The sequence below is a fragment of the Melanerpes formicivorus genome, unplaced genomic scaffold (genome assembly GCF_026170545.1).
Source record: "Melanerpes formicivorus ecotype bairdi unplaced genomic scaffold, bMelFor1.0.p_v2 SCAF_1, whole genome shotgun sequence".
NCBI lineage: Eukaryota > Metazoa > Chordata > Aves > Piciformes > Picidae > Melanerpes > Melanerpes formicivorus.
Genome location: NW_027142353.1, coordinates 33,619,715 through 33,644,493, shown reverse-complemented (window position 1 = coordinate 33,644,493; position 24,779 = coordinate 33,619,715). Strand labels below are relative to the sequence as shown.

Sequence of the window (24,779 nt, the reverse complement as noted above, 5' to 3'; positions counted from 1 at the left end):
GCTCATTAAGTGACCCTGCAAGCCATGGCAGAAAGCCATTTCAAAACAAACCAATGAGCCTATGTAATTAAACAACGAGGCCATGGTGTTCTCATATGCTTCCCTCTGAAACTTGTTACTGTGGGAGATTTATTGCTGGGAGTTTTTGTTAGCTCCATGTTAAAGCTGTCTAGACACATGGGAACACACACAGGCAGAGAAGGCAGCAAGCAAATTAACTTCTGGATGCCTTCAACATGGAGACAGCCTTTGGGAATGCTTACACTGTAGAGTTGGTTGAACTCAGAACTTTTGGCAAGAGAAATCATAGAATGGGTTGGCTTGGAAAGGATCTTTAAAGGTCATCTTGTCTGAACTGCTGCAGTCAGCAGGGACATCTTCAACTGCATCAGGAGAACAGGAGTAAAAGCAGTACTCTGAGCAGCCTGATCTAGCTGAGGATGCCTCTGCTTACTGCAAAAGGGGTTGGACTGGATGACCTTTGGAGTTCCCTTCCAACGCAGACCATTCTATGATTCTGTGATTCTACTCTAGAAAGACAGCAGTTCACCCTAAAAATCTTACTTATCTTAGGTTCTGAGCTTTGCAGAAATTGTTGGAAGTTTGCACTGACTGAGTAGGAAACCTAAATTTAGGCATCAATATGGAAATGTTTCCAGGAGTGTTGGGTGACAGCAACCCCATGTACCAGTACAGGTTGGGGACTGACCTGCTGGAGAGCAGGTAAAAGTACTGGGGGGTCCTGGTGGATTGAAGGTTGACCATGAGCCAGCAATGTGCTCATGTGGCCAAGAAGGCCAATGGCATCCTGGGGTGGATTAGAAGAGCTATGGTTAGTAGGTCAAGAGAGGTTCTCCTTCCCCTCTAGACTGCCCTGCTGAGGCCACATCTGGAATATTGTGTCCATTTCTGGGCCCCTCAGTTCAAGAAGAACCTCAAGGAACTGCTTGAAAGAGTCCAGCACAAAGCCACAAAGATGATGAAGGGAATCTTCCTTATGAGGAGAGACGGAGGGAGCTGAGGGCTCTTTAGTTTGGAGCAGAGGAGCCTGAAGAGGAAGCAGAGAAACCTCATTAATGTTTATAAGTATGTGAAGGGTGAGTGCCAAAAGGAAGGAGCCCAACTCTGCTGGGTGATGCCCAATGCCAGCACAAGAGGCAATGGCGGAAGTTGAGCCATAGGAAGTTCCATGGAAACAAAAGGAAGAATTATTTCACTGTGAGGGTGACAGAACACTGGAACAGGCTGCCCAGGGGAGTTGTGGAGTCTCCTTCTCTTGAGATATTCAAGACTGACCTGGATGAGTTCCTGTGTGATCTGCTCTAGGTGATCCTGCTCTGGCAGGGGGATTGGATTGGATGATCTTTCAAGGTCCCATCCAGCCTCTGACATTCTGCGATTCTGTGTGATTCTGTGGTCTGCTCTCAGTTTGTGGTCAGTGGGGATCTGGTGAACATAGAAGTGGACTCTGGATAGATGCTCAGGGGCAGGAGTGGAAAGGCTTTAACAGGTCAGTTGACTGTGGTGACTTAGATTCCACCAACTACAGCAGGTGTTCATCTTCCTCTATTTGTGCTTCTTAAAAAAGACTCAACCCCTCCTCATTTTTTGACCAGAATCACTTTTTGTGTGTGTCTTTGCAACACTTATTACAGAAGGAGCTTTGATCCTTACTGAGGTTTGAGTGGCACTGTCATGTCATCATCACAAGATGAAGAGAAGTGATGCTGTATTTTCTCAGGGAAAGTTCCTCTTGAAACATGAATTTAAAAGTCTCCAACACATCCCTTTTAGCATGTATGTGTCACATTTGTGAGCACACATTAAGGACCAGGTAGACAGAGGTAATGTTCTTGACCCAGGAGTACTAACAGTGGCACTGTGGATAGGCTGTGGATATTGTTGACATTGTTTACCTAAACTTTCAAAAAGCCTTTGACACTGTTCCCCACAGGATTCTTGTGGACAAACGGGCTGCTGGTGGCTTGGATGAGCACACACTCTGCTGGATAAAACACTGGTTGGGCAAACAGGCCCAAGGAGAGGTGGTCAATGGAATTAAATACAGCTGGTGGCCGGTCATAAGTGGTGCTCCTCAGGGCACTGTTTAATATCTTTATTGATGACCCTGCTGAAGACACAGCGTGTGTCAGCAGTAAGTTTGCAGATTACACCAAGTTGGGTGGGAGTGTTGATCTGCACCAGGGTAGGGAGGCTGTACAGAGGGACTTGGATAGATTGGATCCATGGCCAGCATTAACAGGATGAGCTTTGACAAGGCCATATGCCAGGTCCTACACTTGGGTCACAACAACCCCAAGCAACACTACAGGCTTGGGGCAGTGTGTCTGGAAATCAGCTGGCAGAAAGGAACCTGGGAATGATAATTAACAAGCAGCCCAATATGAGCAATCAGTGCCCAGGTGGCCAAGAAAGCCAATGGCATCCTGGATGGGATCAGCAATGCTGTGTCCAGCAGGAGCAGGGAGATGATTGTACCCTGGTACTCAGCTCTGATGAGTACCTCGAGTATTGTGTCTAGCTTTGGTCACCTCAATACAGGAGAGATGTGGAGGTGCTGGAGCCAGTGCAGAGGAGGGCAAGGAAGGAAGCTGTGAAGGGCTTGGAGAATAAATCTGATGAAGAGCAACTAAGGAGTTGGGGATGGTTAGTTTGGAGACAAGGAGGCTGAGGAGAGACCTCATTGCTGTCTACAACTACCTGAAAGGAGGTTGTGGAGAGGCTGCTGCTGGTCTCTTCTCACAGGTAATTAGTGATAGAACAAGAAGGCATGGCCTCAAGCTATGACTGGGTAGGTTTAGACTGGATATTGGGAAAAAACATTTCCCAGCAAGAGTGGTCAGGCACTGGAATGTGCTGGGCAGGGAGGTGGGTCAGTAAGCAAATCTGGGTGTGTTTCAAGGTGGTTTGGATGTGGTGCTTGGAGCTATGGTTTAGGGGTGACCCTTGTAGAGTAGGGATCTGGGTTGGACTTGGTGATCCTAAGAGTCTTTTCCAACCTGAATGTTTCTGTGATTCTGTGAACAGCGCCTTTACAGTTGTTCTATTAAAGCACCCATAAACTAAACCCCAAAATAACTTCCTCTGGTATATACATCTCCTTTCCTGAGGAGCTTGAACCAAATTAATGATTACTGATAAGGATGGGAATTAAGTTAGAAGACATTCTGAGGAGCAGTGTATTACCCAAAGCTGCACAACATACTGCCAGTAAAAAACCCACCCCAACATTAAATGAGGCTCTCCTGATCTCCTGATCTCCAGCAGTCCCTTCATGTTGTGTGTGACCCAGAGGTCTTTGAGTCCTTGCAACAGTTTTGGTATAAAACATTTTCCCCCCTCCTTTTTTGTTATTTTTTTTTCCCTTAATCTTTAAATAAGATTAAAGATGACTATCTTTCATCAGCCAGGAGTTAAAATCTCTCTCACCTCCACTTTGCATCCTCTGCAAATTAGATGGAAATCCTCCTACTTTGATTCTTCAGAGGTCAGAGCAAGAAGGGTTCTTGCAAAGTTCCCCACAGGTACAAGCTAAGGAGTTTCATTGTCTTTAGGATGTATCTGAGAACTAGGTAAAGCGGACGACACCAAGCTGGGGGCAGGAGCTGATCTGCTGGAGGGTTGAGAGGCTTTGCAGAGGGACCTCAACAGGCTGGACAGATGGGCAGAGTCCAAGGGCATGAGATTGAACACATCCAAGTGCCGGGTTATGCACATTGGCCACAACAACCCCACACAGTGCTACAGGCTGGGGTCAGAGTGGCTGGAGAGCGGCCAGGCAGAGAGGGACCTAGGGGTGCTGGTCGATGGTGGGCTGAACATGAGCCAGCAGTGTGCCCAGGCAGCCAGGAGTGCTAATGGCATCCTGGCCTGCGTCAGGAACAGTGTGGCCAGCAGGAGCAGGGAGGTCATTGTGCCCCTGTACACTGCACTGGTTAGGCCACACCTTGAGTACTGTGTCCAGTTCTGGGCCCCTCAGTTTAGGAAGGATGTTGACTTGCTGGAGTGTGTCCAGAGAAGTGCAACAAAGTTGGTGAGGGGTTTGGAACACAGCCCTGTGAGGAGAGGCTGAGGGAGCTGGGGGTGCTTAGCCTGGAGAAGAGGAGACTCAGGGGTGACCTTATTGCTCTCTACAACTACCTGAAGGGAGGTTGTGGACAGGCAGAGGTTGATCTCTTCTCCCAGGCAACCAGCACCAGAACAAGAGGACACAGTCTCAGGCTGTGCCAGGGGAGGTTTAGGCTGGAGGTTAGGAGGAAGTTCTACACAGAGAGAGTGAGAGAGTGATTGCCCATTGGAATGGGCTGCCCAGGCAGGTGGTGGAGTCACCATCACTGGAGGTGTTCAGGAGGAGACTTTCTAGGGTGCTTGGTGCCATGGTTTAGTTGGTTGGGTGGTGTTGGATGATAGGTTGGACACAATGATCTTGAGGGTCTCTTCCAACCTGGTCTGGTCTGGTCTGGTCTGGTCTGGTCTGGTCTATTCTATTCTATTCTATTCTATTCTATTCTATTCTATCACTTGTTCTAACTAGGAATGTAAAAAATCTTAGTAAAATTCCATTGTCCTAAAGCAAGTAAATAGCCACATCTAAATTAGGTGGTGGTGGTGATTGCTGTTGTTGTTGATATTATTATTTGATTTGATTATTTTAAACAACATTTTCACCTAGGAATTTTTCTCTTGTGAAAAACTTAACTGCTGATGTACAACCTGGACAGATTGGAGAGTTGGGTGGAGCAGAACCTCATGAAGTTCAACAGGGGCAAGTGTAGAGTCCTACACCTGGGTTGGAAAACCACCCTGCACTAGTACAGGTTAAGGGCTGACCTGCTGGAAAGCAGCTACACAGAGAAGGATATGGGAGAGCTGGTGGACAAGTTCACTATGAGCCAGTGATGTGCCTTTGTGTCTCTTGGGGTGCATGAAGAAGAGTGTGGAGGGGGGTTCTGCCCCCAGCTCTGCTCTAAGGTCATATCTGCAGTTCTAGGTCCAGTTCTGGGCTCCCCAATTCCATAGAGGCTCTGAGACAAACTACAGAGGTGATGGGGGAGATGGAGCATCTCTCTGATGAGGAGAGGTTGAAAAACTTGAGTCTGCCTAGCCTCAGGAAAGCAGACTGAGGTTGGATCTTCTCAATGCTGATCAATAGCTAAAGGGCAGGGCTCAAGAGGATGTGGCCAGGCTTTTTTCAGTGGTGCCCAGTGACAGGACAAGAAGCAATGAGCACAACAAAAGAAATTCCACCTAAACATAAAGAAAAGCTTCTTTCCTTTGTGGATGATGGAGCACTGGAAGGGTCTGCCCGGACATGTGGTGAAGTCTTCTCTGGAGAGATTTGCAAGCTACCTGAATATAATCCTCTGCCACCTGTGCTAAGTGACCCTACTTTAACAGGGTGTTTGAACTCAAGGATCCCCAGAGGTCCCTTCCAACCCTTACCACTCTGTAACGTACTGCATTCACATCTCTTGCAACCTTTGCACACGAAAAGCTTTCCTAGACATCAGTTTTGCTAAATCTTAGCCCTGAAGGATCATGACATTGAAAAGCCAAGCAGAGCCTGAAAAGAAATATGACAGAAATGCTTCCAAAGGAAAAGACAGAGAAGATCTTTTGTTTGCAGGAAGTCCCACTTCCGCTTGCACTGCTCAGAGCACTCTGTCTTTAATTTATTGTCCTTTTTTTCTTTCTCTTTTTTAATGTTCTTTCTACTTTTGTTTTTCTTCTTTTTCTTTATTTTAAATTTTCCTTTATATTTTCTTTTTTCTTTTATTTTCTTCTATTTTCCCTTTTTTTTTATTTTTCCTTTTTTCCTTTTCCTTTTCCTTTTCCTTTTCCTTTTCCTTTTCCTTTTCCTTTTCCTTTTCCTTTTCCTTTTCCTTTTCCTTTTCCTTTTCCTTTTCCTTTTCCTTTTCCTTTCCTTTTCCTTTTTCTTTTCCTTTTCCTTTTTCTTTTCCTTTTTCTTTTCCTTTTCCTTTTTCTTTTTCTTTTTCTTTTTCTTTTTCTTTTTCTTTTTCTTTTTCTTTTTCTTTTTCTTTTTCTTTTTCTTTTTCTTTTTCTTTTTCTGTTTCTTTTTCTTTTTTCTTTTTCTTTTTCTTTGCCTTTCCCTTTCCTTTTCCCTTTCCCTTTCTCTTTTTCTGGTGTGTTAATTTCACAAACCTGGTATTTTCAGCTGTGGGTGATGAAATTTAGCATCTCATCCTTCAGAGCACAGTGCAAACATGAGCTAAGCCAAACGTCCCAGCTGACAGTTGTCTGTGCTGTTTGGCTGTCGCATATTTTAGCTCTCAGTGTGTGCATGTTTGTGTGAATCCTACACATGTACTTCTCCCTGAGAACTTGGCGCTGACTCTTTGGAAGCTACTTTGGAAGGGAGTGGATCTTGCCTAAAGAATGAGAAAGAGGAAAAACAAACAGTTTTTGGCTAGACAGGCAGGCTAACGATGTCTTCCTTTCCAAGGAGGGGACACAGGGTGGTCCAGAATGCTGCCAGCATCTCTGGACTTCCACAGCTGATTTTCAAGTCTGTTTTACTGGGGAACAGGTCATATCTCAGGATCTGAACTTTTCTCAGATGGAAAAGGAGATCTTTTAAAAATGAGATTGAGATAGTCCTTGAGCTTCCATAAATTCTGAATTAATTTCTCCCAGATGATGGTGAGCTGAGTCCTACCATGTAAGACCTTTCCCAGTCACCAAACAACAGTGTGCAATCCAGAGCAATGTTTGCAGCAAGTATCAAGACCAATGGGATCTTTAAAAGGCTCTATTCTCTGTCTCTAAGTGAGTTTTGAATATCAGAGGAGAGGATGAGCTGCAGCATCTCTCCTATTGAGACAGGCTGAGAGAGTTGGGGCTGGTCAGTCTGGAGAAGAGAAGGCTCCAAGAAGACCTAATTGTGGCCTTCCAGTATCTGAAGGGGGCCTACAAGAAAGCTGGGGAGGGGCTTTTTAGGACGTCAGGTAATGATAGGACTGGGGGGAATGGAGCAAAACTAGAAGTGGGTAGATTCAGATTGGATGTTAAGAAGAAGTTCTTCCCCATGAGGGTGGTGAGACACTGGAACAGGTTGCCCAGGGAGGTGGTAGAATCCTCATCCCTGGAGGTTTTTAAAGCCATGCTGGATGTGGGTCTGAGCAACCTGCTGTAGTGTGAGTGGTCCCTGCCCCTGGCAGGAGGGTTGGAACTAGCTGATCCTTGATGTCTTTTCCAGCCCTAACAATTCTACGATTCTATGATTTGTTAATGACTTGTAGCAAGCACCAAGATCAATGAGATCTTTAAAAAGCATTCTTCTCTGTCTCTAAGTGGGGCTTGAATATCAGAGGAGAGGATGAGATTTGCTTGTTGGTGAGCTCCTTGATTTGTGCACTCCCATGTGGATTCTGCAGATGACATGTCTTGCAGGGCCTTGTGTGGCAGGTGTGGTGGGGCTTACCATGCCAAGGTACTGCCTCTTTGGAGACACGGTGAACACGGCATCACGGATGGAGTCCACAGGCCTGCGTAAGTATTTGGGGTGGGAGCTTGAACAAACTTCTCAAGAGAGAGGGAGCAATGCACATCTTTAGTCACAAACTGCAACTGAACCCAGTCTGAAGAAAGCGGCAGCACAAATGACATACAGCTTGAATCACTGAATCAACCAGGTTGGAAGAGACCTCCAAGATCATCAAGTCCAACCAATAACCCAACCCTAACTAATCAACTAAACCACAGCACTAAGTGCCCCATCCAGTCTTTTCTTAAACACCTCCAAGGCTGTGAAGGGGAGGTCATCAGCTTTGTCATTGCAGGTTTTAGGACCATATCTGCCATCTACAGATGTCTAATTTGGATCCCATCAACAAAAATTACCATGAATCTTTCCCTAGATTTCTCCTACATGGGGTGGATTGTGCTTTCCGGTAGTGCTGAGAACCTTTAATTCAAAGCTGTTCTTGCGCAGTAAAATAAAACCACAGAATCATGGAGTGGTTTGGTCTGGAGGGGACCATCAAGAACCTCTCCTATGAGGACAGGCTGAGAGAGTTGGGGCTGTTCAGTCTGGACAGGAGAAGGCTCTGAGAAGACCTTATTGTGGCTTTCCAGTATCTGAAGAGGGCTACAAGAAAGCTGGGGAGGGACTTTTTAGGGTGTCAGGTAGTGATAGGACTAGGGGGAATGGAACAAAACTAGAAATGGGTAGATTTAGATTGGATGTTAGGAAGAAGTTCTTCCCCATGAGGGTGGTGAAACACTGGCACAGGTTGCCCAGGGAGGGCATAGAAGCCTCATCCCCGGAGGTTTTTAAGGCCAGGCTGGATGTGGCTCTGAGCAACCTGATCTAGTGTGAGGTGTCCCTGCCCATGGTAGAGGGGTTGGAACTAGCTGATCCTTGAGGTCCCTTCCAGCCCTAACAATTCTATGATTCTATGTGGGCATTGTTTCCATCAAGCTGGAGAGAGATAAAAACAGACCACATACAGTGATGTTGTGCAACATGAAGGCCATGTTTTGTAATGGCTTTATTTAACAGCAAGAACAACTCCATAAGGCAGGTCCTAACAAAATCCTTAAAATTCTATCCCTCTTCAGGTTTTCGTGATGTCTTTATTGCTGGGTTGATGTTTGTGTTGTCTTTCCCTTAAGATCTTGCCTTTGTTTTCCTCAGGCTTTGTGGTTGTTGATCCTGGAGAAGAGATCTGGGCCTCTCAGTTTAGGAAGGATGTTGACTTGCTGGAACGAGTCAGAGAAGGGCAATGAAGTTGGTGAGGGGTTTGGAACACAAGCCCTATGAGGAAAGGCTGAGGGAGCTGGGATTACTCAGCCTGGAGAAGAGGAGACTCAGGGGTGACCTTATCACTCTCTACAACTACCTGAAGGGAGGTTGTAGACAGGCAGATGATGGTCTCTTCTCCCAGGCAGCCAGTACCAGAACAAGAGGACACAGTCTCAGGCTGCGCCAGGGGAGGTTCAGGTTGGATGTTAGGAAGAAGTTCTACACAGAGAGAGCGATTGCCCATTGGAATGGGTTGCCCAAGGAGGTGGTGGAGTTGCTGTCATTGGAGGTGTTCAGGAGGAGACTTGATGAGGTGCTTGGTGCCATGGGTTAGGTGTTTAGGAGGGTTGGATTGGTGGATGGGTTGCACACAATGATCTTGAAGGTCTCTTCCAACCTGGTTTGGTTTATTCTAAATAAAGGAGACCTTTTAATGGCCTTCCAGTACATAAAGGGGGCTACATGAAAGATGAGGAGGGATTTTTTTGTTCAGGAGGTGTAATGATAGGAAAAGGGCATTTAAACTGAAAGAGGGGAGGTTTAGATTAGATGTAGGGAAAAAAACTCTTTCAGTATGAAGATGGTGAAAGATTGGAACATATTGCCCAGAGAAATTGTGGATGCTCCATATTTGGATGTGTTCAGGTCATGGGGTGATGGGACTTTGAGCAACCTGATCTAGCAGAAGATGTCCCTGACCATGGCAAGGTGGTGGGAATAGGTGATCTTTAAGGTCCCTTCCAACTCAATCCATCCTATGATTCCATAATTCCAGTCATAAAACTAGAGTGCACATGTGCAGAGCCAATAGCTGCACCAGATAAGGCAGTGCCATCCCTCAGATGATTCTTACTGCCCTGTGACTGGAGAATTTGAGGTATGCAAAAAGAGCTGGTGGAGAACCATTTACCTGCTTTTCAGTCCTGTGTGTACGTTTGGTGCTGTCCCTGGCTAAGACAGGGATATGAAAACAGTAGGGGTTGAACTGCAGATGGCACAGTGGGGGACGGCAGCATCAAAGCTCTGGATGTATGTGGAATTTTCTTTTGATGCTCAGGAGGTCAGTACAAGCTGATGTCCAAAGGTAAGATCTGATATGCTTTGTTCTTTGATCTCTGTGCTCCCTTTGGATGTATTTTCAACAGCTCTAAGAAGTTGCCTGTGCTGGCTGGTCTGCAAGCTACACAAAGCCTATGGTACCTAACATGAAACACTTGTGGGCTTGCCAGAAATGTGTTGCAGTATTTATGATGCCACATCAGAACTTATTCACTCTTTCATGTCACCCTCACATTTGTAGCTCCACTGATTTTGATTACGCTCATGAAGACTAGCAATTAGGCTAATCATTAATTAAGGAAAATTGCCTTTCTTATGATTATGGCTGGCTTATTTTAAGAGACAAGGATTACATTTGGAAAGCAGTGGAGAGCAGGAAATGCTTTGATAGCAGCTTACTAATGGCAAGACAGATATTTGAAGGATTTCCAAGTTTAGACCCTTGGAAGGAAAGCCCCATGGAGAAAGGAGACAGCAGGAGCGCTGCAGATACCAGAGGATCATTAGATATCAGTAGAGGTGGAGATAAATACACAGCAACGGGAAGGTTTAGTGGTAGGTTAGTGTCTCAGGAGGTGTAGCTCAAAGCTCTGTGGTCTTCCTCTACATATATGAACTGATGTTCTTTGTTCTGATTATCCTGCTAGTAAAAATTAATTGGCTCATGTCCCATCCTTCAAGGGGAAAGGGAATGTTTTTGACACTTTTGGAATAAAAGCTCAACAGAAATAACAACAAAGAAAGCTATTTTCGGGGGGAAATGGTATAGAAACATTCACAGAGTCATAGAATGGTTTGGGCTGGAAGGGACTTGAAAGATCATCTAGCTTCAAAACCCTAACCATGGGCAAGGAACAAGTTCCACTAGATCAGGTTGCTCAAGTCCCTGTCCAACCTGGCCTTGAACACCTCCAGGGAGGGGACATCTACAGCCTTCCTGGGCAACCTGTCCAGTGGCTCACCTGCCTCACTCTAAAGAATTTCTTCCTAATCTTCAATCTAAGTCTTCCCTCTTTCAGCTTCAATCTGTTCCCTCTTATCCTATTGCTACAGGCCCTTGTCAAAAGTCCCTCCACAACTTTCTTGAAGGTTCCCTTCAGGCCACAAGAAGGTCTCCCCAGACTCTTCTATTTTCCTTGCTGAACAACCCCAACTCTTGCAGCCTATCATCATAAGGACATTCCCTAGCTGTGTCACTCCAGCAGAGCAACAAATCTCAATGAGTTCTAACAATGGTTGTAAAATAAACATGGGGAGTTGGGAATTCAACAAAGATAAAATAATAAAATCATTTAGATAGGATAAGACCTTGAAGTTCACTGATTCCAGCCATGAACCTAACATTCCCTGGTCATCCCCAAACCACATCCCTCAGCATCATATTATTGTGTCCCGTTTTGGGCCTCTCAATACAGGAGAGATGTGGAGGTGCTGGAGTGAGTGCAGAGGAGGGCAAAGAAGCTGGGGATGGGCCTGGAGAATAAATCTTATAAGGAGTGGCTGAAGGAGCTGGGGATGGTTAGTTTGGAAAAGAGGAGGCTGAGGGGAGACCTCATTGCTGTCTGAAACTACATGAAAGGACAATGTAGAGAGGCTACTGCTGGTCTCTTCTCACAGGTAATTAGTAATAGAACAAGAGGGAATGGCCTCAAGCTACAATTGGGTAGGTTTAGGCTGGGCAGGGAGGTTGTTGAGTCACCAACCCTGGAAGTGTTTAATGGTGGTTTGGATGCGATGTTTGGGAATATGGTTTAGGGGTGAATCTTGTGGAGTAGGGTTTGGGGTTGGACTTGGTGATCCTGAGGGTCTTTTCCAACCTGAATGTTTCTGTGGTTCTGTGATATCTGCATGTCTTTAAAATACTTCCAGGATGCTGACTCCACCACATCCTTGGGCAGCCTGTTCCAGGGTTGGACACCCGCTTGGGGGAAGAAATATTTCCTAATGCCCAACCTAAACCTCCCCTGGTGCAACTTGAGGCTGTTTCCTCTCATCCTATCACTTGTTCCTTGGGAGAAGAGGCTAATCTCCACCTTTACCCTTTCCACTTCTAGACTGTTTATGACACATCTGGATGGAATCAGCTACTGAAAAACCCAGATGGATCTAGATGCACAGCCACATTTTCTTTGTGTTCCCTTGCAAACTCCATCTTTCTGCTCTTCATCCCAACTTTCAAATTACATTAGGTGTCTGGAAGAGCACAGCTGGTTATTTTAATTTTCCTTCTTACTCCCTAGTTATTCTGTGGCAATAGACAAACCCAACCACTTTTAATTGCAGCTGACAACATTGCTGAAAAAAAGCCCTTAGAATCCACATGAAAAACTGCATTTCCATACTTAGTTTGCTTGGCATCCTTCCCCAGGATGTCCTCAGATCTCCTGAAAGGAGGTTGTAGCAAGGTGGGTTCTGGACCCTTCTTCCAGGAAACAAGTGATAGGATGAGAGGAAACAGCCTCAAGTTCAACCAGGGGAGGTTGAGACTGGATATTAAGAAAACCTTCCCCCAAAGGGTTGTCAAGCCCAGGAACAAGCTGCCCAGGGAGGTGGTGGTGTCACCATCCCTGGAGGTGTATTAAAGATATTTAGAAGAGGTGCTTAGGAACATGGTCTAACAGTTGTGTGCACGGAGATGTTAGGTTGTGGTTGACTTGATGATCTTAAGGCCTTTTCCAACCAAGTGATTTTATCATTCCTCTCAACCTGTGCTTCTTACAATCCTACCTGCAAGGGTTGTAAGAACAACCCAAATGTAAGTACAACCCTACATAATCCTACCTATAGAGGAGCACCACACAGCTACTATCAGCCACACACCTGCCATGCTTTGGAGCATTTTTCCTTGATAGTATAAAACAGTGGGGACTTCCCAGCATGTGTGCAGTTCAGTGACCCAGCTGTTTTGTTTTCCTTTCCCAGCTTACAGGATTCATGTCAGCCAAAGCACAGTGGATACCCTTCAGAGTCTGAATGAAGGCTATGAAATCATACCTAGGGGAAAAACAGAACTGAAGGTAAGAAGGCCAGGGCTGTGTGAAATGCTCCACAGGGCAAGGGTCTTGTTTAAGGAATTTTCAAATTAATGTCCTTTGGCCTTCATCCACCACTCTTCTGATGGATCCTTCCCAAAGTGCCCCCACCAGTACTTTCAGTACATGAGGTAATTGTGGAAGGGGAAAAAGACCTGGGGGTCCTAGTGGGTGGAAGGATGACCATAAGCCAGAAATGTGCTCTTGTGGCCAAGAAGGCCAATGGCATCCTGGGGTGGATTAGAAGGGCTGTGGTTAGTTGGTCGAGAGAGGTTCTCCATCCCCTCTAGACTGCCCTGCTGAGGCCACATCTGGAATATTGTGTCCAGTTCTGAGCCCCTTGGTTCAAGAAGGACCTCAGGGAACTGCTTGAAAGAGTTCTTCTCAGAGCCACAAAGATGATGAAGGGAGTAGAACATTTTCCTTATGAGGAAAGACTGAGGGAGCTGAGGCTCTTTAGCTTGGAGAGGAGGAGCCTGAGAGGTGACCTCATTCATGTTTATATGTATGTGCAGTGTGAGTGCCAAGAGGATGGAGACAGGCTCTGCTCAGTGATGCCCAATGCCAGGACAAGGGGCAATGGGTGGAAATTGAGGCATAGGAAGTTCAATGGAAACAGGAGGAAGAGTTATTTCACTGTGAGGGTGACAGAACTCTGGCTGCCCAGGGGGGCTGTGGAGTCTCCTTTTCTGGAGATATTCAAGACCCACCTGGATGAGTTCCTGTGTGATCTGTTTTGGGTGATCCTGCTTTGGCAGGAGGGTTGGACTGGATGATCTTTCAAGGTGCCTTCCAGTCCCTAATGTTCTGTGACTCTGTGATTCTGTGATATGTCTGCAAGTGGAGATCTGAAGTAATTTTCCCAGCTTTAATCATCAGAAAGAAACTTTTATATAGTTAGTGAAGATTAATTGACCCTTTAGGAACATATTAACCTGACTTTATTCAGCATCCATTTCATCAGTAGATGAATGTTGCCCTAGAAGCATCTGTTTGCCTTCATTTCTCCAGCAAAGGGCGATTGTCTCTGGTACAGATGATGCCTGTATTTCATCAGATACATCTCACCTGCAAAGCTAAATCATTAGTGGTGGGAGAGGAATTATTGTTCTGATACTCAGCCCAGCAACAGTTGCAAAATTGTTTCAATTAATTATATTAGTGATGCCCCAGAAGATGATTAGGGATCCTCTAGTTTCTCACTCCTGTGGAGCTGTGTAGTTTCACTGACCCAGATCAGTGAGGGTCATCTGTAAATGACAATTTGAATAAGGCCTCTTTGTTTAGGATTGTGAGACTCAAATCATCCCTGAGCCATTGTGAAGGACAGCCCAAGGTTTCCAGCCAGACTCTCTTTCTGGATACATATGAAGCCCTCAGAAAACCAGCAAGGAAGTTATGTATTGAGCAGAGGGTGGTCAGGAGGCTGCTCTTTATCTGGGGCTTTTGATTTTCTTTTTAGGGTAAAGGAATAGAAGACACATATTGGCTAGCTGGGAAAAAAGGCTTTCTGAAGCCCTTACCTAAACCTCCTGAAATGAAGCCAGGGTAAGTATGACTTCACTGCTGTTCAATATAGGCATTAAAAGGTTCTTGGAGTTCAGAGGATGAAGAGCTGTCTTTCTAGGGTATCTCTTTGCAAAGTCCACTTCATTTTCCTTAGGTGACTTACATTGTCAGGCATATTACTGGGACTCAGAAGTGAGGAAATTTCTTCAGCTCCACAAACTGATCAGAGTTCCCAAGAAATGTGAGGGAAACTTGCTGTACCTCCTCTAGAGTTCTTTGGAGATGGAGCACCAGAAAGTTCCTTCCTGAGTCTCCTTCCTATTTGGTGTACTTATGGGACACACAGTAGGGACACTCTCACAACTCCGGTGTCACCTGTACATGGATTTTTCTCTCCTCCCATCAAAGTGCAGAAAACAGTTGCCTCATTCACCATGTAAATATTTCTTTGTTCAAACAGGACAGTAAGGAGACTGTGTTGTGAAAACATGGCACCATTAGGTAATGAAAGACTCACAGGTTGCCTCCATGTAGATGATGATGAGCAAAGACAGAGCACAGTGATGTTTGGCTTTGCAAATTCCCTCTTGAGCTGTTGAAAGGATGTTGTGGTCAGGACATAAAAAGCAGGAATGGGATTTGTTTGACAAGAAGAGGGTAGACACCTACGCTAAAGCTAGTCAACCTTGTTTTGGTGACTGTAAAGAGGTCCTAGAGTGACTAGCTCATAGATAGAGGTCTATCAACAAACAAGGTCTGGTTTTATTTTGATCCTGACTTCTTCTGAGCAATCTTGTTCTAAATTTTGCCTCAATTCCTCTCAGACAGCTTTTATCTCCCTTCACAGATAGTGGTTAACCACTTGAGTAGCTATATACCAGACAGTCCATGTGCTCAGAGCCCTCCCAGAGCTTTACTTGGAATAAAATGGAATTAGCAGTATTTTGGGTCATAGCTTTTCAGGTTTTTGGATGTCTGTCAGGGTGAAAGAGAGAAGATAATTTTAAGAGAGAATATTTTGTAGGCTTGGAGGAACTTTATTGGTAATACTTGATGGGACTGAGCAGCTGAGTAATGTGTGTGGATACCAATGATGTCTTATTCATGGGGAAAGGTTCTCACTGTGCTGCTGTTGTGTTTGTTTCTTCAAGAGCAAAGTCGTGTACCTCAACCTTATTGCTCTGAATGACTCAACCTTCACATCTTACACACTGCTCTGAGAGACTTTATGCCTGAAGGAGAGTGGCCTAAGGCAGGTATTAGAGCAAAGTACAGCTTCAGGCTTGCTCATGCTGCTTGTGGTAGGGGTTCAGTGGAGACCTTTCTTGGAGGTGTTGGTGGACAGACAGTTGAAGTATAGTCAGGATGGGCCCAGGTGGCCAAGGAGGCCACCAGCATCCTGGCTTGGATCAACAATAGTGTGGCCAGCAGGACCACGGCAGGGATTGTCCCCCTGGATTTGGGCACTGGTGAGGCCACGGCTTGAGTACTGGGTTCAGTTTTGGGCTCCTCACTCCAAGAAGTACATTGAGGGGCTGAAGTGTTTCCAGGGAAGAGAAACATAGGTGGTGAAAGGCCTGGAGAACAGGGCTGGTGAAGAGTAGCTGAGGGAACTTGGGGTGTTTAGTCTGGAGAAAAGGAGGCAAGGGGACACCTTCTGGCTTTCTACAACTCCCTGAAAGGAGGTTCAAGCCAAATGGGGGTTGGTCTCTTCTCCCAAGCAATAAGAGTAAATGGCATCATGTTGCACCAGGTGAGGTTTAGGTTAAACATGAGGAACAATTACTTCACTGAGAGAGCTGCTAAGGCCTGGTCCAGGCTGCCCAGGGCAGTGGTGGAGTCCCCATCCTTGGAGGGGTTTCAAAGCTGTGTAGCTGTGGTGCTGAGGACCATGGTTCAGTGGTGACCTGGCAGTGCTGGCTTGAGAGTTGGACTTGATGATCTTAAAGGTCTCTTCCAACCAGACAACTTTATGACTCTATGAACATAAACCATGGGGTAGCTTTCTTGGATAAGCAAGGTGGGTTGGCTTACCATGAGACCATAGAAATACCAAAACTTCTGCCATGAGAGTAAGTTCTTCTCATCCTGATTTTACCACCTAAATGTCATGTGTTAGGCCTCTTGGCTATTGATGTTCTTTCCATAATCCTCAAAGACCCTGTCCTCTGGTCATGTATCCCCAAGTCAGAAAATGCAGGCCTGAGATGCAGGTCTGAGCTGTTTTTAAACATGGATTGCAAGTTTCAGAAAATGCATCAGGGCCAGGGGGACAGTAAGAGGAGGCACAAAAACTTCTCCATGTACCCAAGATCACCATCCATGTGTAACCTCAGAAGAACCCACCAGCAGCACTGCAGAGAGAAATGCGGTCTTCTGCTTCCAGCCTTATATTGATGGTTCTATTTGATGTAGGTTTATGAGAGGATGAAAGTTGTTTCTCTGTTTTGTCTATATGTTGGCCAAGACAGTGCTTTGATACAGTTCTGTAGGAATTTTCTCATCTGTAGGCTTTTGTGCCAAGAAGGAGGTGCTGAACAAATTCCACTTCTGCTATCTTTTCACTCTGTTCTGAAGCAGCTCATCTCTTATTGAGGTCTTCCCTTTCCATGAGGTCTTGCATGGCCCAGTCCCTCCTATCTGGTGAGATCACTGGGCAGCAGCAGGTTTTCCCCTCCTATTCAATGAATTGTAGAATTATTGAATCCTTTAGATTCAAAAAGTCCTTTAAATCCTCAATGGCAAGGTCTTTAAGATCATCAACAGCAAAGGACACATCCCTCACCACTTCATACCACATATTCCTCACTCAGTTCCTCTCACCACTTCATACAACATATTCATCACTCAGTTCCTCATGGCTTACCAAAGCTAGAGATTGATCTCTTCCAAGAGATGTGGTGGTGGAGACTTTCAGCCCATAGTTTGGCTTATTACCTGAGCTGTTGACTTAGACCACCACAGGGAATCACATTCATCAACTACTAAACAACAAGGAAAGAGGATTTGCTTCAATGAAGCAAGTTTCAGCTTCCATGTTCTTTGCTGCCATGACAAGTCATGGTTCTTGAGTACTGAAGCATTTCAGGCCTCTCTTCACTGTGGAAAAGAGAGAAGATAAAGAAACCAACCCTAACTTCCTATTAATTCCTATGATGTAAAACCAATCAGAGCTGTAAGCCCAGTCCTTGGCAGAATGATTTCTTGATAAGTGAAAGCAATTTTCCACCTCTGGTATACAATCATGAGAAGACCTCTGATCAAGTAGGCTCATAGAGCTGTTCATAGATGTCTAGGGATAAATCAAGCTTTCAGCCTACTGTGCTTGCAGTAGCCTTGGCACCCTGGAGAATGGTCCTTGACCTTACAAAGGTGAGTTTAGATACAGGTTAGAAGCCAAACTTAATAATCATTTCATTATGTGGTGGAGGTAATACTAATGGTCCAATAAACTACTGTGACAACAACTCCTTCTGGAGCTGCTGAAATAGCAAGAACACAATTGAGATAGATATATCTGATTGTCCAGCAATAAATTTGTAGCCACCACCAAATGAGTAACAAAGGAATAATTGTTGTACCCTACATAATTGGAATTTAATGGATATTCATCACCCCCTCTGTTTAATCCCAACTACAGACTTACTGGAGGCATGAGTTGGAGCATTCTCATGGTTTGCAGGAGGCTTTCATACATCTACAGCTGTCTAAGGTGTTCAGCTAAATGTACTTCACCCTTAAAGCCCAGGTACTGGGGATGACATGGTTCACACAGGATAGAAAGCTTTTTAATTAAGAAGAAAGGTAATTCAATTAAAAGACCTAATACCACCCTTTCTTGCTCACCACCACTGCTGTCTTCCAGCCATGTATAAAATCAGATTAACTGAAAGGCTCTTCTTAAAATTAACTTTGTGTGAAGCTGCTCAGGGTCTGTAAATCTGTTTTCAGATGTAAGAAAGCTTACTTGAAAACAAGCAAGCAAGCATTCAACATGCTCTTGCGTGTTAGGGTAGAAGGGCAGTAGCAGTCCCAGGACACAGGGAAGGGAAAGTGCAGTTTAAAGTCCAGATTGCAAAGAGTGCTCTTGTCCCAGAGAATTTTCCCTTTTGAAGGATTATCCACTTCTTTCTGGGTCTGGTCAAATCTCAGCTTTATCTGGGAATAAGCCCCTGAACCATCAGAGGTTAGAGAATGACCTGTTGGAAAGCAGCTCTGCAGAGAAGGACCTGGGCATCCTGGTGGCCCAAATTTGCCCATGACCAGCAATGTGTCCTTGAGCCAAAAAGTCCAATGGCTTCCTGGGGTGTATCAAGAAGAATGTGGCCATTAGGTTGAGGAAGGTTCCTCTCCCTCTCTGCTCTACCCTACTGCATATGGAGTATTGTGTCCAGTTCTAGCTCCCCAGTTCAACACAGACAAGGAATTACTGGAGGCCATGATGATGTTGAGGGAACTGAAGCATCTATGTGAGGAGGAAAGCCTGAGAGACCTGGGGCTGCTTAGCCTGGAGAAGACTGAGGGGATATCATCAATGGTGATCAATATCTTAAAGTTGGATGTCAAGAGGATGAGCCCAGATTCCCTTCAGTGAGGCCCAGTGATAGTACAAGGGACAACAAGCTCAAACTAGAACACATGAAGTTCAGTCTCAGCATAAGGAAGAACTTCTTTCCTGTGAGAGTGACAGAGCACTAGAACAGGCTGCCCAGAGAGATTGTGGAGTTTCCTTCTCTAGTGACCTTTGAAACCAACATGGACATGATCCTGTTTAAGCAGGGAAGTTGGACTAGATGATCTCCAGAGGTCCCTTCCAACCCCTACCATACACAACTGAACAGAACGACATGGGTTCTTTACAGGAAAGGCATAGACCTTGTGGAGAGGTCCAGAAGAAAGCCACAAAAATGATCAGGGGGCTGGAACACCTGCCCTATGAGGACAGGGTGAGGGAGCTGGGGTTATTCAGACTGGAGAAGAAAAGGCTCCAGGGACACCTAATAGTCACCTTCCATACCTGAAGGGGGACTACAAGAAGGATGGAGATAGACTGTTTACAAAGGCCTGCAGTGACAGGAGGAGGGGGAATGGTTTGAAATTAAAGAAGATTAGATTTAGATTGGAGGTTAGGAACAAGTTCTTTACCATCAGGGTGGTGGAACACTGGAACAAATCGTCCAGGGAGGTGGTTGAGATCCCATCCCTGGAGGTATTCAGGGTGAGGCTCGACAAAGCTCTGAGCAACCTGATCTAGTGGAGGATGTCCCTGACAACTACAGGGGGGTTGGACTGGATGACCTTTGGAGGTTACTTCCAACCCAAACCGTTCTATGATTCTTCTACCCAGTATAAAGTTCACCTTGCTTTATCTATGTTGAAGCACTCTAGCAAGATGGAAGATGATCAGTAGAGAGTCAGATGAATCAGTAGAGTGTTGCTGTAACTACAGATGTGTCTCTCTGGGGAGATAAGAGAAAGGATTTCCATCCAGCCTCTTATTTATAGTTTTTTCACCCAATGGATTTTTTTCAATCAGAGCTAAAATTGCTGGTGAAGCAAAGAGCAGTGAAAAACTTGCTGTCCTCACTTCACTGCAATTATACAACAGCATCACAACATTTCCTAAATAAACTTCATAGCACATGTAGCAAAGGTTATTTTGGGGAAATGAAAGCATCCTCATGGCTCATGCTTGCTCACTCAGTGTCAGGACAGATGCCTTTTGTTTCACAATCAATGCTCTCTTTACAAATTGATTCAGAGACCCTAGCACCCACAGCAAAATGAAGGGGAAAAAAAAGGTTATTCTGGTCATGGCTATGGCATAATGCAGGTAAGAAAAAATACATTTCTTTTTTTCTTTTAATCTGAAATCTGATTAGGAGGAGAAGGGGAATGAAAGCCAGTGACTCATCTTCCTTTGAGCAAGGCTGTCTGGCTTCAAATGTGGTTGCTTCAGGTGATATATTTAAAGAAGGTCCTTTTAAGTGAGGTGAGGTTTCTGGGGAAATTGGCTGGACTATTAGATTAGAGAATTGCTGCTGATAGCAAGAAACTCTAAATGCAGCACTCAGAAATGAAGCAAAGTCAAGTGGTGCCATTGTTTGGCTGGAAGGTGCACTTGGATCACAACACCCCTGTGTAATGCTCCAGGCTTGAGACAGTGTGGCTGGAAAGCTGCCCAGCAGAAAAGGACCTGGGGGTGCTGGTTGACAGGTTGCTGAAGATGAGCCAGCAGTGTACCCAGGTGGCTAAAAAGGCCACCAGCATCCTGGCCTGGATCAGGAATAGTGAGACCAGCAGGATTAGTAATTGATTGTCTCCCTGTACTGGGTGCTGTTAAGACTGTGCCTGAAATACTGGGTTCAGTTTTGGGCCCTTCACTACAATAAAGGCATTGAGGTGCTGGAGTGTGTCCACAAAAAAAGCATTGCTCTTTACAGCTCCCTGAGAGGAGGTTGTAGTGACATAGGTGTTGGTCTCTTCTCCCAAGTATCAAGAGGTAGAACAAGAGGAAATAGCCTCAGGTTGCACTAGGGGAGGTTTAAGTTGGATATTAAGAACAATTCATTTACTGGAAGAGTGGTCAGGAGTTGGAACAGGCTACCCAGGCAAATGGTGGAGTCTCCATCCCCAGAGAAGTTCATAAAGCATGTAGCCATGGCACTTTGGAACATGGTTTAATGGCCATTGTAGTGTCTGGTTGACTGTTGGACTTGACGAACCTAGAGGTCTTTTCCAACCAAAACAATTCAATGATTCTATGATTCAATCCATCAAACTTTCTCCCATGGATATTTCTATGGATTTAGGGAAAGGTAACTCTGAAACTCTGCCCAAGACCTGAGTGGGTTTGTGGATCACATTCTGGCTTTTAACTATGACTGAGGTGTGCCTAGATGGTCCTGCACAGACCCAGCAATTTCAGCTGTGTCATACAGATACCCCTTGTCCTATCACATCTCTGCTAAAATGATTGTCCCCATCTTCCTTATAGGCTGCCTTTCAGTACTGAAAGGCCACAGAGCCTGTCCCCAGAGCCTTCTTTTCTCCAGGCTGAACAACCCCAATGCTCTCAGCCTGTTCTCAGTAGAAGGGTTCCACTCCAACAGGTCAGAGTTGGGACAGGGAACTGACAGGGAGTTCAACAGAATACTGCAAAGATGATTAAGGGACAGAAGCATCTCTCTTAGGAGGAAATACTGATAAACCTGGGGCTGTTCAGTCTGGAGAATAGAAGGCTGAGAGTGGATCTTATTGAAGCCTGTAAATATCTGAAGGGTGGCTGTCAGGAAGGGGGCAGTCTCTTTTCAGTGATACCCAGATAGGATGAGGGACAATGGATATAAGCTCGATCACAGGAAGTTCCTCTTCAACCTGAGGAAAAAATTCTTTACTGTGAGGGTGACAGAGCACTGGAACAGGCTGCCCAGAGGCGTTGTGGGGTGTGGAATCTCCTTCTCTGGAGACTTTCAAGACCCATCTGGATGTGTTCCTGTGTGACCTGCCCTGGGTGGTCCTGCTTTGGCAAGAAGGGTTGGACTCAATGATCTCTGGAGGTCCTTTCCAAACCCTATCATTCTATGATTCTATGAGTTCAGGAGATGTGCTTCTGCTGCTTGCCCTGGATCTTTCCTCAGGTTATTGCGGCATGGGTGAAGAGCAAGTCATTATCAAAGGATTATTTGATGTTTGTCTTGGAGGTGATGCTTGGGCAATTTGGTACTGTGCTTGAGCCTCAAATACTCTTCTCTGGTCTGCATTTTGTGTGGGTCACAGATTGGTGCATTATTGTGCAGCAACAGGCAGGAACTTCCTCCATTCCTCCATGGATGAAGTCCTGATGGGTGGACTCAAGGAACAATCCCCTCACATTTACCCATGTGCAGCTGCATTCTGCTACTGCTTGCATAATGGACTGGAGATGAAAGCCCCTCCAGCTGGTAGGAATTGACCTTATGAGAAATTATTTACCTCTAACACAGACACCTCCCTCTGATCTGGTCATCTTGTACATCTTTTAGAGTCAATGGAGAGAAATAGACTCTTCTAGGTGCAGCTCATCTCCACAGAGGACATCTACTTCAGGTAAAACTTCCACTGAGGTTCACCAGTACCTTCTTCCCTCCACCAACTCAGAAGAGAGACCAAAATATTTGGGTCACAGGGAGACATCTCTGTTGCAGATAGTTAGATTTCAGGGAAACAAATCCCACCCAAGCTGTAGATTGCCAGAAGAAGCCATTCCTCATTCCGCTTATCAGGATTGTATCCTCCTGGCTTCCTTGTCCTTGAGACCCATCCTTAGAGGCAACAACATTCAGGGGAGGCTTTATAAACAGGAATTCATGTTTATATAAAAAGGAAAGGTGTTCTCAGAGCTAAGGATTTAGGTAAGGCATGGAAGGACAGCTTGCTTAAATGTTTCTGTTTGTTGGATGGAGTTGGCAAAAGGGCTGAAACTTGACTCCAGTCTCTCTTGGGAAAAGCAGTTACATTTATGCTAGGCTTTCAGGGAAAAGCGGCTGTCTCTAGGGTCAGCTAAATAGGATTTCCATCTGGAAATGTGCCCATAGCTTTGAGACCTGTGAGTTTGTGATAGCAGCACCCCTGGAAGACCAAAAGGCACCGAGGCAGGAGCTGGATTCACCAAAGATCTTCACAGCAATTTAGTTCTGCTCTTCCCTTTGATCAACGAGAGGGAGGGTCAGAGGAGTAATGAAATAATTCTCCCAGAACTCATTTTGTCTAATAGATGCTGGCTACAGCCATGATAGATGCATGGATGGTGGTCTTCAATCCACAAAGTCATTCATCTCGTGGTGGGAGAAGTGTCTAACGTGTGTCAAGAGACCTCTGGAAGTGCCTGGCTATAGAGATTATAAAGTAGCTGTCTCAGAGCAGGCACTTAACTTTGGGACACTTACAATTAAATTAGCTAACCTCACACTTTGCAAGAAGTGGAGCTGAAGAAATAGAAGAAAGAAATAAATAAATTTGCCCAGGAATAAACAAATTTGCCCAAAAAAAAGTTGTGGATGCCCCCTCCCTGGAAGTGCTCTGGGAAAGATTGGATGAGGCTTTGAACAACCTGTTCTAGTGGAAGGTGTCTTTGCTCATGGCAGGGAGGTGGGAATCACAGAATCACAGAATGTTAGGGGTTGGAAGAGACCTCTAGAGATCATTGAGTCCAACCTCACTGCCCAAGCAGGATCATGTAGGCCAGGCCACACAGGAATATGTTCAGACAGGTTTTGAAAGCCTCCAGAGAAGGAGACTGCACAGCCTCTCTGGGCAACCTGTTTCAGGGCTCCATCACCCTCACAGTAAAGAATTATTTCTTTTGTTGAGGAGGAACTTCCTGGATTCCAGTTTGTATCCATTGCTTCTTGTCCTGTCACTGGGCACTAGTGAAAAGAGACTTCTTGATACCTAACCTTAAGGTATTTGTAAACAGTGATCAGATCTCCTCTTAGCCTTCTTTTCCCCAGGCTACACAGTGAGAGGTCTCTCAGCCTTTCCTTTTAGGAGATGTTCTATTCCCTTATACATCCTCGTAGCCCTCTGTTGAATTCTCTGGAGTAGTTTCTTGTCTCTCTTAAACCAGAGACCCCAGAACTGGACATAATACTCCAGGTGTGGTCTCACCAGGGCACAGTAGAAGGGCAGGAGAACCTCCCTCAACTTGCTGGTTGCACTCTTCTAAATGCAACTGAGGATACCATTGGAACTAGATGACCTTTAAAGTCCTTTCTCACCGAAATCTGTGATTCTATGAAAATCAGAACCAGGCCAAATATTTCTTTTCCTTTTTTTGTGACAGAAGACATTTAGCTTTTCCTCGGTCTCCATTATGGTCTGTTCTTTATTGCAGATGAAACTGAACTGTTTCTTTCTCTAATGGCCTACATGTTCACTGCAGGTGTAGAGCTCATGGGTTACCTGAGGAAGAAATTGCAGAGTTCAAAAGGAGGAAAGCTGCAAAACTCCTTGGCAAAAAGGCCTAGATCGCAGGTAGTAGCTGTAGGACACTTCCAACCTAGCTCTGCTACTTAGTGGCTGCTTATGTGTTGTCTGCACTATGTTGGTCTTAGTGTCATGTCTTCTTTAGGGTTTTTGGGGGGGGCTCTTGGTTGTTTTTTGTGTTGGTTTTGTTGGTGGTGGTGTTTTGGTTGTATTTTGTTGTTGCTTTGGTTTGGTTTGACTTTTTGTTGTTGGAGTTTTTTTTTCCTTATTTTTGTTGTTGTCTTTTGGTTTGGGTTGGTTTGGGTTTGGGTTTGGTTTTGGGTTTCCTTTGGTCAAAAATATGCATTATTATTCACCTCAATCAAAAGCAGAGCTGTCCAAAGACAGTAGTAGCCTTGTTGGGTGACATCCCAGCAAATTCATGACCT

At 45.2% G+C, this 24,779-nt stretch overlaps 1 protein-coding gene across 5 annotated transcripts in view; it reads left to right on the top strand.

The window, feature by feature from the left end:
- The window catches only part of GUCY2F (guanylate cyclase 2F, retinal), a 91,364-nt gene that overhangs the window by 52,852 nt on the left and 13,733 nt on the right, over positions 1-24,779 (top strand). For 4 of the 5 annotated variants that reach the window (XM_068139493.1, XM_068139520.1, XM_068139501.1 and 1 more), the window contains 3 exons: positions 7,432-7,530; positions 12,767-12,861; positions 14,339-14,424. In XM_068139493.1, the coding sequence (XP_067995594.1) occupies positions 7,432-7,530; positions 12,767-12,861; positions 14,339-14,424 (280 nt within the window). Of the gene's footprint in view, positions 1-7,431; positions 7,531-12,766; positions 12,862-14,338; positions 14,425-24,307; positions 24,400-24,779 lie in introns of all 5 variants that reach the window. The other variant, XM_068139511.1, reaches the window with a different exon arrangement.